Source organism: Cupressus sempervirens, chromosome 3 (assembly GCF_028749045.1).
Source record: "Cupressus sempervirens isolate cs-2001-9-10 chromosome 3, ASM2874904v1, whole genome shotgun sequence".
Taxonomy (NCBI): Eukaryota; Viridiplantae; Streptophyta; class Pinopsida; order Cupressales; family Cupressaceae; genus Cupressus; species Cupressus sempervirens.
Genome location: NC_143120.1, coordinates 328,869,707 through 328,889,565, shown reverse-complemented (window position 1 = coordinate 328,889,565; position 19,859 = coordinate 328,869,707). Strand labels below are relative to the sequence as shown.

Here is a 19,859-nt window from a genome sequence, read left to right as displayed (position 1 = left end):
TACATTAAGCACTCTCAGTAAAATAGTGCATCAGTTAATCATAACTAATGTTAGAAAGCATATCACAAGTTGCGTAGTTAACAATATGTACTAGACATTGAGAGGAGTCTACAGTTAAGTGTGCATTACTTAATATGATCAGGATAAGGATATATAAGAAGAATAACCTTTGTGTTATACAGAGACAATATTTGGACTAGTGGCAGATACGCATTTAATGCGAAGTACAGATTGCAAAAGATTTAAAGGACGCAAATTGATTTACGAACATCATTTGCTTGTGCGAAATCTTAAGTGCGAGATTGAAGAGAGATTTGAAGTGTTAAAGAAGTTTGGAGATATGGGAATCGTTGAAAACACTAAAATGCAAAATCAAGGTACTTTTTGAATTTTTTGAGTATATTTTTCAGAAATGGCAAGACAAGAAATGTTTAATGTAAGCAATAGACTGAGATATAATTTCAAGAAACACCCATTTGTTTTTCTAGCTTGATGACCCCATTGGAGCATTTTTGCAAGTACTGGAAAGTGTACTTCATGTCGAAGATATAAGAGGTTATATTCATTGTAAATGGATTTAGGTCAACACCATCCAAGATGATGGAGTGAGACTCATTAGTAAAATTTTGGGATATAAGTTCAATGATGGATCTAGGATAGATTCAATTCCTGCTGGATTTCTTCATGTAGCTTATATGGCAGTAAAGGGTGAAGAGGTTAATTTATGTGGCATTATCCGAACACGGTTGTTGGATAACATATCAAGAATCAAGAAGTCTAGCAGCGCAGTCTTTAGGTTTGAATCTCTATTGACACATATATTCTTCTACGCAACAAAGATGTTTCCTATTATCACAAATTGGGATGGAAGTGAGTGCGCAATGCAGACTATCGCTCGTGCATACAAAACCAAACCAGAAACAGTCAGAGACAATGATGAAATCTTTCCAAGCTGAAATGAAGCAAAGGTATAGGATACCTCCTGCGCTAGTGGAAAAATATAAGGATGAACTATGCTTCATGGTAGAAACAGATTTCACATGTATGGAGGCAGTAGTTCCATATGCACAGATAATCCTACACTTAGAAGTTGATTCTGAATGTCCTAGATGGGTGACATATACTGAGAAGATGACAGAAGTTAAAACAAGAAAAGATAATCAAGGACTCCAAGAAGAAGGTAGAAAAAGTGATTGATTCTATCTTGAAGGAATCAGGAAAGTCAAGAAAGGAATTTTAAGAGGTGAAAGGGATAGCCATGGAAATGAAGGCCAGTAGTCAATCTGAACTATTGACCTCTACACCTATTGCAATGGCTAGACCTACTGAAGAGGTCACAATTGCCCAGACAAGTGTGCAAGCACCTATTAGTGCCATATGCAGCAGTTGCGCAGAAACAACCTTTAAGGAACCCAAAGAAAACAGAGGAAGTGTCAACACCTAGGAAATCTACAAGGCTTAAGAAAACCCCTCCTAAGAAGAGAGTCAAGCAAACTACAAGTGGACCATGCAAGAAGAGAAGAACCTTGCATATTAGTTCTTCTGAACCTTAAGAAGAAACTGGTGACATACGAGTAGAGCCAGCAGATTAGGAAGCAAACACTTCAGCAGGAAGAAAATCATGGAAACCCAAGGTAGAAAATCTTAACATGCAAATTATTAATGACAATAATTTTGTGCAATTGAATAAGTACTATGACTTGTATAATAATATGGATAGAAGACAACTAGAGAATGCTGTAGTTAGAAATATGATCTTAAAAGATAAAAGGTTTGATAGCATAAGAGGTCAAATACCTGAAGACTTGTACAATAGACTTTTAAACAGAAAAAATAGAGTTATTGAGGAAGGTAAGCAAATAAGGATAAATATGGTGAAAAAGCTATGTATTGTAAATAATGAGGAAGAAATAACTGAAATTTTGAACAATATACTCCCTCTTGATCCCTAATTCTTTAGAATTTTTTTAAAACAAATCTAAAGTGTATTCTCCTCCATTATCTAGTCTAAGGGTTTTAATTTTATGTCCTGAAAAATTTTCAGTTAATGCTTTGAATTCTTTAAATCTTTTTAAGATCTCTTCTGATTCCTTGCATTTTAAAAAATAAATCCATGTTTTTCTAGAGAAGTCATCTATGAACAAGACATAATACCAGAATCCTCCAAGAGAGGGAACAGACATGGGTCCACATAAATCTGAATGAATTAATTCTAGTACATTATTTGTTTTTCTAGTACTATCATGAAAAGGTCTTCTAGTACTTTTACCTAGGGCACACCCTTTGCAAATACTAGGGTGATCTTGTTTTAATTTTGGTAATCCGGTAACTATCTTTTCCATAGTAGATAGGGTTTTAAAGTTTAGGTGCCTTAATCTTCTGTGCCATATTTCATTTGAATCTTCTGCTTTGTGAACAAGGGCTTGAATGGGTTCTATATTTAGTTCATACAAATATCCCTTTCTTTGACCAATTACTTTAGCTTTCTTGATGGAAGAATTCTTAGCCCAAGTTAGTACTTTGCCATCCATGAATGCAACATTGTGTCCATCATCTTCTAACGCTGTAATTGATATTAGGTTCCTTTTTATCCCTAGTACATATAGTACATCTTTCAGAATGAGAGTATTTCCTATTTCCAGCTTCAAAGTGCAGCTACCAATCCCTTTAACTGAATGAGCAGAGTTATCACCAATAGTAACTTCACCGTAGACTTTCTCGGACAAGAAATCTAGAGTTTTTTTGTATCCCGTTATATGCCTGGAGGATCCATTATCTATTACCCATGACTTATTTGAGATTTCATTTGATAAGGAGGAATACAAAACACGATTCTCTGGATCATAAGTTTCTTCTCCTCTAACAATATTTGTGCAATTCGCTTGTTGTTTGGAGTTTTCTGGACAATTAGATCTAAAGTGTCCAAAATTTTCACATTTTCACATTTTATTTTTGATAGGTTTTTCTTGGACTTTCCATTCTTTTGATTTCCTTTATTTTTCTTGAAATGCTTTTTATTGCCTTTATAAGAGTTGGCATTAAGAATGTGAAGTTCTTCATCTTCCACTTTGGGTTTTCCTCCTTTCTTTAGTTTTCTTGATTCTTCGTGAAGACAATCATTCTTAAGTCTGTTAAAATCCGGAAGCTAATCCCTAGCACTATTCCTTGTGCAAATGTTTCCCATGATTCTGGCAGTCCATCTAAGGCAATGAGCGTTAGTTCAGTGTCATGTATGATGTTTCCCATGCTTGCCAATTCATCTCTAATACCAGCAACTCTTAGAAAATAGGAGTTGATTGATTCTCCTTTCTTTATTTGGATGTGATTTAGTTGTCTCTTTAGTGCAAGGACCCTCGTTGCATTATTTACTTCAAATGCATTTCACAATGCATTCATCATATCGTAGGCAGTTAGGTGTTTTGTAAGCATAGGTACGATGTCATTCTTAACTCTATCCAAGATGATTTGAATGGCTTTACCGTTTCCATTGGACCATATGGATTTGTGAGGTTCAACAGGTGGCTGTTTGGATGCTCCATCAACAAACTGTCTAACATTATTTTCTTCGAGAATCATCAAGATTCTGAATTTCCATGCTTCAAAATGTTCCTTTCCATTGAATCTGTCCTCAGGCCTAATTGTATATGCCATTGGAAATGAAGGATAACTACTGGATATGAACAAGTCTGATAATTGACAACCTGCAGAGCCCTAGATCTGATTAACAGTGCTCTGATACCATGTAATTATCTGCAGATTCTGATAATAGGATCAGACTACGAATGCAAAGATTAGATAAGAACAGGAATGACCTTGACAATAAACTTGTCTTCAGAATTTTATTGTGCAGATGAAATGACTGTATATCCTGATATATGTATGAACTGGAGTTCTGAACTATAGCAGATAACCCATAAGGCTAAGAAGACCTGGAGATCAGACTGTAGGTGACTGTGTGTCTCCAGACTGCCTTCTCAGCCCAGCATATATATCCATATCATGGGGTATGTCTCTTAAGGGACATCACCCTTAGATTTAACAAGTAATTAATATATCCAAAGTCGGCGACTATAGAGCAGAGATTAGTTAAAACTAAGAAAGATTAGTCTAAGGAAAAACTAAACTTGTTCTACTTTGATTGCCAGCACCTTTAGAACAGATATAAATAATTACAAATGCCATACAATGGAGTATATGATAGTAAGAGTTAGGCACAACTTGCACCCGTAGACCTTTAGATTATCCAGGTTAATTCCTTAACATTGCTCATCATAAGCTATAGAGTAGTGAATACCATGAATATACCTTAAATGGAGCTTGGTTTGTTGAGCCAGCAACTAGGAACACTAACCTTCAGAAGCCAACTGTCAATTATTCGTTGGGTCTGATTTGATGCTTCTGTCACAAGGTATGCAGTCTTCTCACAAGAAGCATTATCCAAAAATTCAGTCCAACCCTCACTTCTTCTACACCATCAACTGGAGAAGCAATATTATTTATTTTTCATGGGTTTGCACAGCTAACCCATGAGTATGGAGAGGTATAGTGCCGCTGTCTCAGAGATTTAGGACTGACAGTAGTATTCTTTTCACTGCCTCGGAAGCCTTCAATTCTAGAGTGTACTTGGCATGATATTGTCATTAAGTACACCATGATTCCAACCTACTCCATGTAGTAGACTCAAAATTATCTCTCCAGTTGAGGTGACACCAAAACCACAAACAACAATTTATGTGAACCTAGAAAGAATTCAAAATTATACCCCAAACCAAATTGCTTTACTTGCATGGCCACATGCTGCACTAACTCATTCCTTTTGTGCCTTGGATATACAATTAAGGTCTCATTCCTATTTTTGAGTAGAATAATGACAATGGAAGAAGTCTCCTTAAGACATGATGATTCCAGACTCCATGTGCAACCCTTGTAGGGCTTCTCAGCCTTCTTCTCCTCATGTGCAATGGCTGCTCCAAATGAAGGGATAAAACCTCTGCCATAAATCAGAATAACAATCCTGCTGTCATGTTTCATCATACTATCCTCGAGTACTCAGAAAATACCCTCTTCCATAACTTCATATGCTCTTATGACTGCAGACCCAAAAGGTGGCATAGCTGTTGTAATTTTCTGAGAATGAAGAGGTATAATACTGCTTTCCTTGCCCAAAAACTAGGGCTAAATATACCTTGTCTTTCATTGCCTTCGTAGATTTCAATGTGAGTCTACTTGCATAGTCTAAGCCTCAGTAGCTAATACGTTTCTATTCTATCCAACTCCAAGGAGGAATATACACAATAAACCAAACATTGTCACATTGTAAGATCTTCTCATTAGAACATCTCTAGGCTGGTGGTCTGCTAGGAGGGTAGCCAATCACATCATGTTGTGGTATAAGGTCAACCTCAAGTTGGAAATTACATTCCAACTAATGTTTTGTATCCGCTATCAGATCCCACGGTAAGCTTTGTGTTGGCTTGCCTTTGGAACTCTAGTTTTAAAATTTTAAAACCGAGCCCTGTGAAAGAATTTCCTCAATTTCTTTGACCATATTACATTGGTTTTGGCTATTAATCGTTTTGTAAAGCTTTGTGAAGAAGCAATATTTGAGAGAAGAATTGAACTTGAACTTCGAACCTCAGAGGCTCAAAGTTCAAAGTCCAAAGTCCAAGCTTCACATCTACCAATTCAGAAATGCAGGTCAACACAGGGTCAAGTTTCAGTTCGAAGCCATGACCCTTTAGTCCAGAGGCACGACTCACATGTTCAAGGTTCAAAGTTAACATTTACTGGTGCAGAAGATGGCAGACACTGGATGGGGTTGAAAGCGTTCATGTAAACGGAAATACTTGGGTTGAAAGCTTCAACATGAGCTTAGAAAGGGACTGAATCCGTGAGATATCTATGTTCTGGATAAACTTAGTAAGAAATTACCCAACTCAAATGTCATGCTAACATATGCCACATGTCGGTTTGAAGTCATATGTCACTTCAACATGAATTTCTGATCTTAATACTTCTGGAAATGACATATCTTCCGAGTGAAGGACACAACAAAGTGTTTTATAAAGTGGGAGAATTCTCCATTTCCACTTGTCATCATGTAAGATAACAGAAAGATAGTTGCCTCAATCACTTCTGATAGGAAGGAGATTCTGATCCATTTGTCACCAAAGTAAAATGCCAAGAAAAAGAAAAGTTACCTAAGAAAAGGGAGCTTAGTATTACTTCAACCAATAATATTTTGTTTCAAGATTCGGTTATTATGAACAGAAGGAGAGAGGGAGGTTTATTTAAGAGATTAGTTTCATGGAATGGGGGTTCTTCTTCTTTCCAGCGGTCCCGAGGCTACAAAAGGAGGAGATCATTTTTCTGTGCATTGATTTTAACAGGGAATAAGAGGGTAAGTTAATATATGTTTATTTTCTGAGCAGCTTAATGGGGTTACAGGGGCAAAATGATCTTGAGGTTGTCTTTATCTTGTACTTAGAAATAGAGAGGAATTTGCATAGCAGATCTGTAGGTTTAATGCTAGTTTCTCTGATTGAAAATAATCAATTGGTTGCTTCACTCATATTTTTTAGTACTCTTCTGTATAACCAAATTAAATGTGTTGGTGCATTGTAAATCTGTTGATTTTTGTGCACTTATGTTTTAGGGACTGAAATAATTAATCTCTTCCTTGATTTCTCTGTGATTGGAGAAGGTTGTATATGTGTCTTCTGGTTAAAGACAGAATTTGTATTTGATTCCTTGAATATCTTTCTAGGAGGGAGCTGTATCTCACAATTCAGAGGAGAGTTATCAATTTATGATAACTCATCCAACTGTTGTTACTCTTTGTCCTTCATTGTGAGCATTTGGAGTCAATTTGTATATTCACTTTTGAAGGACAAATCTGTTTACTAACACTTTGTTCACCAAGTGTATTGCTAGAATCAAATGATATTCAACCTTCCAATTCATATAGTAGATTATCATACATCTCCTCAATTCCCATCTTAAACGAGTAATTGAAGGTTATCCTGCTCTGATGTTTAGAAAGTGAAGTGCTGCTATGATCAAGATCTAAATCAGAATTATTATACCTGTCATCGCTGATCCGATAGCTATTTGCAATATAATGAAATGCAATAATTCGAAACAAACAGATAACACAAGTAGTTATCGTGGGAAAAACTGTCTTCACCAAGGGAAACAATCAAGACCACCAAACGATTGATCTTTTAATAGAATTACAAATTCTGTGTCTCCTTTTGAAGTATTCAAAACTCAATGATCACCAAATGATTAGAGTTAAGATAGTCAAGCCAAATATCACTTCACAGAGGCCCAATACTCAAAATATTGATCCAGCATAGTCTAAACTCAATACAGATTAACTCATAACGTACTTGATGTACACAGAACATTGAATATCGATATGACAATAAGCATTACAAAATTGACAGAATTCTGCCTCTCCAAGAATCAACTTCCTTTCTAAAGCGCTTAGAACTTGAAGACCATACAAAGAGATGATAATTCATCTTGCAGTAAACACAAAATGCACATCATAGTCGATGCACAGACTATGCAGATTTTTGGTTACAAATGTGAACAGTCATGAACAAACATGAGATGATAACATAATGGAACCAGTCTTGATGAAGAAGGCAAATCAATGGAAAAATAAGGAGAACAGCCATATCATTAAAGTAATCAATAACCATATTGACGCACAACCAAAATGATAGAAGATGAAGCGATGCTAGCAGCTATGATACCACATCAGCATTTGTGTGGAGTCCAAGTAGACCCAACAAAGATGATGCCATATCATCATTCATGTGGAATCCAAGTAGACTGAATACAAACAAATAATAATGAGGGACCCAATGCCAATGAAGCCTTTGACAGGCGATGTCACATTCACATCACTCAATCAGTTACAAAGAAAAACTGACAGGTCTTCTGAAAATTCTTCAAATCTGAGATGTAACTGGAGACATAACACGACCTTAGCCAGCAATCAACAGGTACATAAAAAATGCAGAGATGAACATCACAGGTAAGAGATCTATCTCGCAGCTGCAATATTCAACCATCCCAACTCTCTTGTACATTCTCCTCATCACTTTCAGGCTTTTCAGTAGTGTATTACAGATCCAAAACATCAAGGTTGCTAACTTCATGGTCAAACAGCTGTAAATGAAGATAAATCGGATTTCCTCTCTGGAATAAAATTAACTTCACCAATGCTTACCTGTATGCTTGTACCATGCTATGATCAAGATCCAAATCAGATTTGTTATGCCCGTCATTACTGATGCCATAGCTGTCCCAACTCTTTTGTATAGCCTTCTCATTACTTTCAGTGGTGTACTATGGGTCCAAAACTTCAAGCTTGGTAACTTCCACTATATTGGCCTATGGGACCCTTGTTAATAGGTTAAACTCTGCAAAAGATACTTAGCAAATGGGGACATTATAGGGATGTAAGAGGCCTTCAAGATTTGGTGGCAAAAGCTCCAATTTTCATTTGGTTCACAGATAATCATCAACTTGCTATCTGATCCAATTCCTTAGGAAATGTAGGAAGAGAATCAGAGAAGATTCAAAGCTTGCAGGACAAGCTCCAATAGGTTCATTTCTGCCATGTTTGTAGAGAACTTAATAAAGTTGTGGATGGGCTAGAGACAAGTAGAGCCTTGTTCGTCATAGTTTCCCATCTTAGAGTGGTAGATAAAGCTTCAAGAGGATTTGACAAATATATTGGATTCTGATTTGTCTCTATGAATTCTAATATATATGTTTTTTATATTGTCCAGGGTTGAACTAATAGCTTCCAGACATGGTGTTGTCAAATATGTATACTTTTGATTTCTATCTAATATGATGAGGTGCTTTAAAAAATAAAATATGTGATATATTGTATATCAGTATGCAATGGGAGTTGAAATCCTCTAAAAATTGGTTCTAATTCATATTATCTTTAAGATGCATCTTCTCTCTCTAAAATTTGGTGTGAATTAGGTTGGAAGACCAGATATGGACTATTGGAGATATAAAAGAAACAAGTGTAAAGAGAAATTGGAATGAGTATATATGATTGTATAGCATCTTTTAGTCTATATCAAAGTAACGAGAATCGGAATCGGATCAGAATCAGCAAGGTTGGAATCGGAATTGAATCGGCAAATTTTAGAAAACCCTTTAAATTTAGAGAATTTAACAATTTAAAACTTATTCCATGCACCTTTTATTGAATATAACTTAAACACACTATAATATCATCAAATAGAAGTTAACATACATAAATATGGAACATAAATGATAAGTCCATCTCATACGTAAGTAGGTTACACGTAAAATGCAAATTGTAGGCTATAGCTGAAGCAAATAGAAATCATTTGATCATAATGATTCAAATCTTAGATTGTATATAAGACATCAAATCATAAATGTATGTAACAATCTAAGATGAAGATCCATGAAACGCATATCTATCAATATCTGTAAACAAAATGAAAAAATAAGGCTCCAACTCAAGCCTCATCATCATCCTCAAGCTCAGTTGTAGCGTCAGCCTCAACCTTTGAGTATCTAGTCTGCCTTTTAGAAAGGCATCTAAGGTCGGTCCTAAAGGACTACCAAGCCATAGCCCCCGCATGTAAGATGGGCTCACGAACAACATCACTACGGCCTGTGTTTGTGTCTGTGTGTGCGTCTACCAATGCCTGCACGTTCTCTCACTCTCTCCTCTACCATGGCCACAGCCTCAGCCTCTCTATCCACCTGGTCAACCCACTCATGGTCTTCCTCAGTGAAGATTGGATCCACAGCCTCAGTGAGCCACTTTGATTTTGGATCAATCTCCTCCAGAATGATCAGAGAGGAGTCAACACCTAAAATTTGTCTGATCCTAAGATGAAGGTTGTAATGAACAAAGGCAAGATCATTTAACCTCTGCACAGTAAACCTATTTCTCCTCTTCGAGTGGATGTGCTCGAATATGGACCAACTATGCTCACATCCAGAAGCACTGCTTGGCTGACTCAAAATACGAATGGCAATTTTTTGAAGTTTTGGGGTTGTGGGCCCAAACATTTGCCACCATCTATCTGAAATAAGGGAAAACAAAAACAACTAGTCTCATTTACAACTTTAAAATTACATAATCAACAATTAAAATGCACAACTTATAAGTCATAAACTTAAGATTCTTGAATATATTATTTAATTTTTACCTAGCTATATTGTTGTCCAAGCATCTATGGCCATCCTGCCAGAGAAAAGTGGCCCTTCTTTACTATTGAACTTGTCGAGCTCAATGGTTGCAACTGCGTGATCCTCATCACTACTCAACCTCTGTATCATTGTATATAAGTCGGTGAGAATCTCCTCATCCACCTTGAAGTTAGGACGGAAACAAAATGCTAGATTCAGATAACAAAATGTTGGATTTAGATAGTAAGCTGCTACATGGATGGGTCGGTGGAGTTGATTCTGCCATCTCCTATCAATGATCTCCCAAATAGGGGAATAATTCTCCCGCACTCCTACATACTGGGCTCTAATAGTCTCCTTGGCCTTATCCATGCCCTCATATATGTAGCCTATAGAGGGCTTCTCCCCATCAACAGTTCGTAGGAGAGATACAAGGGGCTTAGTGACTTGCATATAATGTAAAAAAAACATTTGAGTCAAAACCTAAATATAAAATAATACAACTAAAAGTAAAACTAAATCAGTAAACAATCAAATAATATTTATTAAATACTAAATGTTAAATTGCAATAAATTTACCTTAAGGATTTCTTTAACAAGTTTCCAAAAACCATCATCATCAAATATGCAATTCACCACATCTACCCCTACAGTGGTCGTAGCATAGGAAGATGTAATCCACTCCAGCCCAACAAACATGCTCCTCAAATTGTCCCTTGATGTCAACAAGGACTATAGTGTGATGAAATTCGAGGTAAACCTTGTAATGCTTGGACGAGCTACCTTCTTGCCTCTTGTGTAGTCCCTCATTGTGCTAAGGATGAATGAGTGATTGTAGATAAACTTGCATATACTTTTTACTCTTTCAACACATGATTTGACCCACTCAAGTTTGCCAATTTCCTCCAACATGAGGTCAAGGCAATGTGCCACACAAGGATACCAAAATATGGTGGGGTGCCTCTCCATCAAAAGTTTACCTAAAACAATTTTAAGTTAATTAGAAATTCAAACATGTTAGAAAACTTAGAATTAGAAAATGTTTAAAATTCAAATAAATTTATTCTCAAAACTTGAAAAGCTAAAAGTTTACCTACATCAACATAACTTGCTGCATTATTTGTCACCACCTACACCAAATGTTCCCCCACCTCCGCTATGACTTCCTCAATAACCTCACATAAGTATGTGGTGTTTTTTATATGAGCGGAAGCATCAATAGATTTGTGGAACATGGTATATCCTACAAAACAATGAATTATTAAGGATCATCAACAAATTAGTAATCAACAAATAAAAATTTGAAATATTCAATCACGATTCACAATTCACAATGTATGTAGGAAAGTAGAATGATCAGTCACCTCCACAGGAAACAAGAAAATTGAGGAGTGTTCTATTCCTCCTATTTGTCCAACCATTAGTAATGATGGTGCAACTCTTTTCAACCCACTCCTTTCAGTGGTCCTCAAGCTCAACCTTCATATCCTCTACCATTTCATCCAAGAGGTATCCACTCAACTCAGCCTCAGTTGGGGCTTTAAACCCCAGACCAGAAACAACAACTGCATCTATCATGTTTTGCCAATAAGGAGCCCTATCATAAATAGAATATGGTTAGAAATTTAGATGACAAATCATAATATAAGCTTGTAAACTGAATCTATGATTAATCAATGAATCAGAAAACAAGTTGATATAATTAAAATTTTACTTTAACCTTAAAGAAAACAAAGAAAAAAGAATCAATTACTTGGCTGCAATAAATGGAATGTTGCAAAAGTATGAAAATTTGCAAATTTCTTTTCTAGCAGCATCATGAATGTCCTTGTTCAAACACATGCCCTCAAGTGTGGGTTGTGAGCTAGGAGTAGTGTGGGGGACAAAGTAACTATCCAATCTGTTCTTCCGCACTTTAGGTTGCAATAGGTTGTATCCAATCTCAGTATAAGACCGACTAGCACTAGCACAAGCACTAGCACTAAAACTAGGACGAAATGGAGACCTAGAAGAACCCTCTCCAATACAACCTACGGATGGGGATGTAGATGTGGCTACGAGAGCATGGGAGCCAGTAGCGCTCAACCCTTCAAGTTGCCTTTTCTTATTCAATTTATCTTGTTCATATTTATCTAATGCCACTAAACAAGTGTGTTTTGCCTTAGCAGTTTGTAGAGTGCAAATTGTAATATCATGTCTAGGTATAGCAGCAACGTGGTATTTGAATCTATAAATACCACCAAAATTTATTTCTTTACAAAACATACATTTCGTTTGAAATTTGTTTCTTCCAGGAAAGTCTTCGGTATATTTCCAACATTCATCATTTTTACCCATTGTGAAAAATGAAAGTTAAGGCTGTTGCAATAAGAAAATTCAAGTAAAACTTCAAAGTTTGAAACTAATAAACAAAAGTTACAAAACAACAAACGCTACTTTGCAATTTAGTAAACCTAAAAAACATTCAAGATTTGCAAATGAAAACTTAAAAAAGTTAACAAAAAATTCATAATACACTAACATGCAAAAAAAAATCAACATTTACCATTTGCAAATGAGTTGAGGAGTGTTGCTATTGACTCCTAAATGCTCCTAATGCAATCTTATGGCCTCCCCAAATGGACTTTTGATCTCTTTGGTGCTCTTCCTTCTTGCTGGTTGGAAACTTGTGGTTTTTCTTTTCTCTTCTTCTCTTTCACTTTTTCTCTCTTTTACTCATGCTTAACAATTAGAAGGCCCTTTAGGGTTAAAACAAAGAGGAAAGACCAAAAAATAGTTTAGGAAACATGTGTTTTAATTAAAAACCAAGTTCACTTTTTGCGTTCACTTTTTGCCTTGCCAGATGGCTGATATAGGCGATTTTTTGCATGAATGACATGAATCAGCGATCCATGGCAAAAAATCAGCTGAACTGATTCACAACTCCAAAAAAATTCCCAAGCCTGAATTGAATCGCCAAAATGCTGATTTTGGCGATTTTCAGGCGATTCTTGGAACTATGGTCTATATTGATATTCTAATAAGTAACATAGAGATAAGTCTAGAGCATTGGGAGGCTAATGCACTATATGCCTGTATAAATCAGATATATATAAATGTGCTTAAATGTTGCTCTTCACATTGTTTCAAGTTTTCATTATTAATAGGATTCTCTTGATTAAGAAGTATAAGCTGAAGCGGTTAATATGGAAGAATTTGCTTCAGTAAATAACAATCAATTACGAAATCAGAAGGCTAAGGAAAATAATTTACACAACTTAAAAATTTAGCATGCTTTTGTCATTATTAACTTTTCTGACTGATATAACAAGTGTAAAGGAGAATTTCCAATGAGTATCTGTTATTATATAGCATCTTTTAATCTATATTTGTTATACTTATACTAACGACTATGAACAAGAATAAAGATAAATGTACAGCGGTTGAAAATTAATGTAGTATATGCTTGAATAAATCAGAGATACGTATGTGGTGAAATCTGCTCTTTTGATTTTCTTAACTTCAAGTTCTAAATATTAATAGGATTCTCTTAATTAAGAGGTAAATGCTAAAGTGGTAATCTGGAAGAATATACTTAAGTAAAAATCAATCAATTAAGAAATCAGAAGGCTAAGGAACAAAATTTATACAATGTTAGAATTCAACATGTGTTTGTCATTCTTAACCTTACTGACTGATATTTTAAACTGTGGTGGGCCATGTGATTCACTATTTGTGGTCTTCTGCATCTGCCGTTCCTTTACTGACTGATTATGATAACTATAATGGGCTGTCCGATTACTATTTACTATATTCCTTACCTTCTGTATCTGATAATGATTACTCTGTTACCTTTTGCAGTCCTTTGCACCTATTCCAAAGACACCAGTAGCTACTCGAAGTAAGATTCTGTTTATGGGAAATCTGCCTTACTCCATTGACCGCAAGACTGTGTATGTCTTCATCTGTGGCAGATTTTAAATTTGTTAAATATTTCTGGTGTTATGATTTTGTTGTATCCTTCTTGTTATTCGTGTATTTTCCTGCATTTGAATTTTTGGTTAACTATTATCTTTCACTTATCTTATTGGGCAGGTTGAGTTTCTTTGAAGATGTCGGCAATGTGGTTGATATTCGAATGGCTAAGAATGCTGATGGTTCTATGAAAGGTTTTTGTCATGTTACATTTGCAACAGCAGCAGCAGCTGTAAAGGTAGTTACATGCATATCAGATTTGGGAACAGTTGTGTGGCAATTCTTACAAGCCATTTATTGACTAATTCTCCATCATATTGACTCATAGTTTGGAATGTTGCCTTCATATATAAATATACATTCTGTACGAGTGATTCTTAGAAGCGTATTATACTTGATTATATTTCGAGTGATGACAATCTTGATTAAGACCTACAATGTCATGCTTTCATGGTTGCGAAACATATGGTTGTGGAATATATTTTATTATTTTATTTTTCCACTTTTGATATGCATTTGCACTTTTTTTGTTTATCGCCTTAGGAATGTCATTTGCAAGCGCCTACCATTGCCATTTTCCTGCATCATGTCCGTACAATTTATAGTCATACATTAATGCTTACTGCCAATAAATGATATGGAGATCGGAATAGAGAAGAATTATTCCTATAATCTTTTTTCTTTTAAATTTGAAATTAATATATGCACCTTGTTATTTTTTTCAGATTGCTACAAATGTACTAAGCACTACCATTTTGGTATATGTTTTCCAAATGCAATGATCACTTTCAGTTATATGGAGAATAAACCATGAATAGATTATCTATTCATTAATATAATGAATATTTAATTTTATATATATATATATATATAACATTTTATCATTATGTTAATTTCTCCAATATAATAATACTTAGATATATAATTTATATCCCATATATAATAAATATATATGTATATATATCTACGTTAGTGTTGTCTTATATGTTTATCAACTGAAGCTACAAAACATCAGCACTCTCTCTTAGGGAGGATAAACATAAGATATTACGTCAATGTAAAATCAGGAAAGGCAAGTTTTAAGGATATCTTTGATCAGAAGATATCCACCATTTAGATATCATCTCATGATATCGAGAGTAATGACCTCCTAAATGTCAAGGTGTCATTCACCAAGTACTTTGGGAAATGATGTTAAGAGTAATGGCCTCAAGAATGTCGAGTCGCAAGATATTCGCCAAGTACTATGAGTAATGGCCTCTTGAACATCAAGTAGCATAATATTTACCAAATACTTTGTGTAATGGCCTCCTGAACATCAATTTGCATAACATTCACCATGTACTCAAAATGTTCATAAGGCATGTGCACACACATTCTCATAATGCTTACCATATCAACAACCATGGTCTGTTTAAGGAACTTAATCCACTATGCAAGTTATCATCTATTGTGATTTGCTTAGACACCATAAGTTGTCCATCACAATAGAAGGCCATGGTCTATTTAAGGAACTTAATCGACCATGCACGATGTAATCTATCATGATCTGTTTCAGCTATCATAAGATGTCTATCACAATAGATTAAGTTATTGAAAGATCATTACCTTTCAATAACTCCTACAAATAGAAGTGATAATCATTTGAAAGTCGTCACTTCCTCATGATGTACACAGGGGGTGGACCCATTAAAATCATACAGTCACACATGACTTTCAAACTCCCATTGAATATCAGTCTTCTAAGCTCCTCATACACTGTTGTCTTTGATGAAGTGTCAAACTCCCTCTAATTTTGATATCAATCTTCCTTTTCTTGCAAGAACATCCTCCAAGGAAAAGATCAAGGCAAACAACTCTTACAATATGTATTGAAATAAAAATGAGAGAGACTCCCATAATACTAAAAAATAACAATAATAATTCTACATGATAAGACCATTCCAATATAGATAAATATCTAATTGAAATATAGACATTAATTTATATTTTTCAACAATATTATTTCCTTATCAATTAGCAAATTTAATTATTAATGCTAGTCCACTAAAATATACGTAAATAACATCATGTATTTAATACCATAATAAAAATGGAGCTATATAATTATGTATACCTTACTAATATAAAGGAAATATACATTACCTAAAATTACCTTATTATGTGTGGGTTTCAATTATATATCAATGTTGACCCTAGACAATTCAATGTCCTTGGACTTTAAACGATAATCATGCCATCGTGTGTCTTGCTCATGACCCAACTTAATGTCCTATTTCGGTGTTAGAATGCAAGTCATTCAATGGTATTATGTCTTCGTGCTCACTTCCTTATTTCGACACTCCTTTTACTTGGTCTCACGTCAGCTAACGTGGATAATATTATTGAGGGTAGTTTTATGCCAACTTTGGGTATGCTTCCCAAAGAATGAATCAATGATCAAGTTTGACTCTACTTCTCATTCGATCTCCTCAACAACTTATGGTGAGCTGTCCTTTTTCGTGCACAGATGTTTACCATCACTGATGATGAGCTGGCTGGCTGTATTGTATTTTACTTTGTATTACGAGAGAATCTTCTTATTATAAACTCTGCTTTGTGTCATACTTTGCGTACATACTTGCATACTACTTATGTTTCGGTGGCATCCATGTCGCCTTCTTTGCTGGCAGCATTGAGTTTGTACTAGTCTCCGTATTGCATGCTGTCATAACTCCTAAAATAGAATCCCATGATTATAAATTATTAAATGCTAAATAAAAATATTTAATAATAATATATCACATGCTTAAAATAAAAATATAACATCATAATGAATATATGAAAGATAATTATTCGAACACTATCCTAATAAGCCAATGAAATCATTACATAATATTAAATCAAGATATCCAAATGCTCACATTTATGCCCTCATAGAGAGAGTGTGTATATATATATATATATATATATAATAATAGCATTTCTAATAATTCAATATTATAATATTTTTCAAATCAATCCTATTACCTATTTATATATGCACCCATATTTCATAATCTATAATCTAAATTACTTTCATAATACAATTACATTGTACATAAAAAGTAATATACCAAATCAAATTAAATTTCAATTCCCCTTTCGATCGGGAGCAAGGTCCCATGCCAAATGGGGTGGTGGTTCCCCTTTACAAACCTTGGGGCCTGTATATAATCCATTACCTAAGTGGCTAAAGTGGCATAAAATATGAAAGGATAATATTATATTGTTTTGAAGAAAAAGAATAGAATTAAAATACTTGGAAATATATCTGTGACATTAAAAGTGAATTAGAATGGTGGCATATAGAATTATGGGAGATTACATTTAGAATTTTATTACGGTGGAAATACACAGAATTAAGGATGATAATTTAGATACTAAGGGGCAGCAGAAAAAGTTAGAAGGGTAATAGTTGTTAAATCCCATAAAACCAAATAGGTGTAAACTTATGAGTAGTGTGAAATATTGAACATAAATATTAAGGGGAAATTAAGGATAATAAATATATGTGGATGATTACTAAAGAATAAAATAATTTAATTATTAGTTAATAAATTGCTAGAGTAATAATTGAGTGAAATAGTTTAAGTGACATTCTTGTAGGGAGAGTCAAAGGAGTTGAGAACTATATATATAAGGTCATCAAGTAGTCACTATATTGGATAATTTAGGAGAAATAAGTTTTCCTTTACAACTACAATTCAAAACTTCAAGTGGAGAATCATAATCAAATTTGTAATGTTCCCATTTTGGCGAGTCTGCCTAGTTGTTGGAGTTAGCTCATTAGAGCGACCTTGTGAGCTAATAAGGTGATTTGGGGGTCTGGAGAATCATAATCAAATTTGTCATGTACCCGTTTTGGCAAGTCTGCATAGTTGTTGGAGTTAGCTCATCATAACGACCCTGTGAGCTAATAGGGTGATTTGGAGCTCCCAATTGTGAACTTACTATTTTGAGTAAGTCTATTTTTGGCAGTTGCTATTTTTGGCAGAGCAATGGGTGACTCTAGCAAGTTGGTTGTCACCTGCAGTGGATGAGGTTAATAATTGCATGAGCTCTTATTTATTAATTAATTATTAAAGTTTCATTATTTTATTTTTTTGATCGGTAAGAAGCCGAAGCCAAGCTTAATTATCATGTGTTGTGATTAATTATTATTATTATATATTAAGCGTGAGTAGATTCGAACCCAAGACTTTTTTGATAAGAGACTCACAATTTACCATTGTGTTGTAGGCTCTTGCCTATAAAGGTTACATTATTATAATAATATTTATGTTATTATAATAATGACAGTAAGAGATATTTCTAAAAGAGTGTGTTGGAAAGTTTCAATTGTTGAGTTCTTTTGGGAAACTTCCACAATTTCTGAAGTGGAGTTCTTTGGGAAACTTTCGCCAACATAGGAATATAAATAGGAGCTCATTTCACTAGAAAGAGCATGCTTGAATATTTATTTGCTTTTGTTGCCTTTGTGGCTTTTTCAGGGGTTCTAAATTTTGTTGTCTTTGTGACTTTTTCTGAGGTTCTAAATATTATTGTCCTTGCTGAAGTATAAGGGTCTGGAGTTCTGAGAAGTGCATTCAACCACAGCTGAGGTAAAGTGGTTTTGTATTGTTTTGAAATTTGAAATTTGAGGTCTTCTCTACTGTATAACGGTGATTGAGAAGTACTTGAATTGAATTGATAATCCAGTCTGGGTTTTTATCCTCCAATTCCGTGTTCACTGTATTTTTTGGAGGCATTATTGAGCAGCGATTGGTAATATATGAAACTGGAACTGGGTGGCAATTATGTCCTCCGGTATATGCTCTGCGATGCATATTTAATGTTTTATACCTACTTCTTAATATATTGAATGTTCTATTATTCATTTAAACATTTATAATTCGGCTCTGATACCATGTTATTTTTTTGGATCGCTGCAAATGTACTGAGCACTGCCTATTTGGTATGTGTTTTCCAAATGCAATGATCTCTTTCATTTATATGGAAAATAAAGCAAGAATAGACATGGGACATATATATATATATATATATATATATATATATATATATTCCATTTAATGTTTATGTTAATTATTCTAATATAATAATACTTAGATATATAATTTATATCTCATATATAATGAACATATTTAAATTATATCTCATATATAATAAATATATATTTATATATATCTACATTAGTATTGTCTTATATTTTTATTCAACTGAAGCTACAAAACCTCAAAGCACCTCTCGTTTTTTTATTGGAATAAGAATATAAAATATGCAAATCAGAAAGCAAAAGCAGAACAGTGGCAAAGAAAGGCAATTGCTGCTTCTATAATATTTACCACTTTAATCTATTAAATCATTAAACCAATCTCATCCAGATGCATTACCAGTGATTAGATTCAGCATGATTTTTTTTTTCTTAAAATCACTCGTTGGGAGGATTTTCCTCTACCGAATGAAAGATCTGCTTGATTGGTGTTCTGGCAGGCATCTGTAATTTTGCAGGGTTCCACAAATGACAAAATATCTCAGAAGATGTAGGCTTCAGTTCTATTTTTTTTTTTCTGAATCTATGTTTGGTTAGTTGCTTGTGATTGTCTTCAAATTTTTGTTGTAATGAAATGAACCATGCTCATTCCACTGTTTAGTTAAGTAAAATCTATAGAGTTATAAAC

At 34.4% G+C, this 19,859-nt stretch overlaps 1 protein-coding gene across 10 annotated transcripts in view; it reads left to right on the top strand.

The window, feature by feature from the left end:
• The window catches only part of LOC149566325 (uncharacterized), a 161,398-nt gene that overhangs the window by 125,661 nt on the left and 15,878 nt on the right, over window positions 1-19,859 (top strand). For all 10 annotated transcript variants that reach the window (XR_016362155.1, XM_089819729.1, XM_089819725.1 and 7 more), the window contains 2 exons: window positions 14,047-14,138; window positions 14,281-14,398. Coding sequence is in view for 9 of the 10 variants with exons in the window: in XM_089819729.1 (XP_089675855.1) it covers window positions 14,047-14,138; window positions 14,281-14,398 (210 nt within the window). In the remaining variant the exon portion in view is untranslated. The remainder of the gene's footprint in view (window positions 1-14,046; window positions 14,139-14,280; window positions 14,399-19,859) is intronic.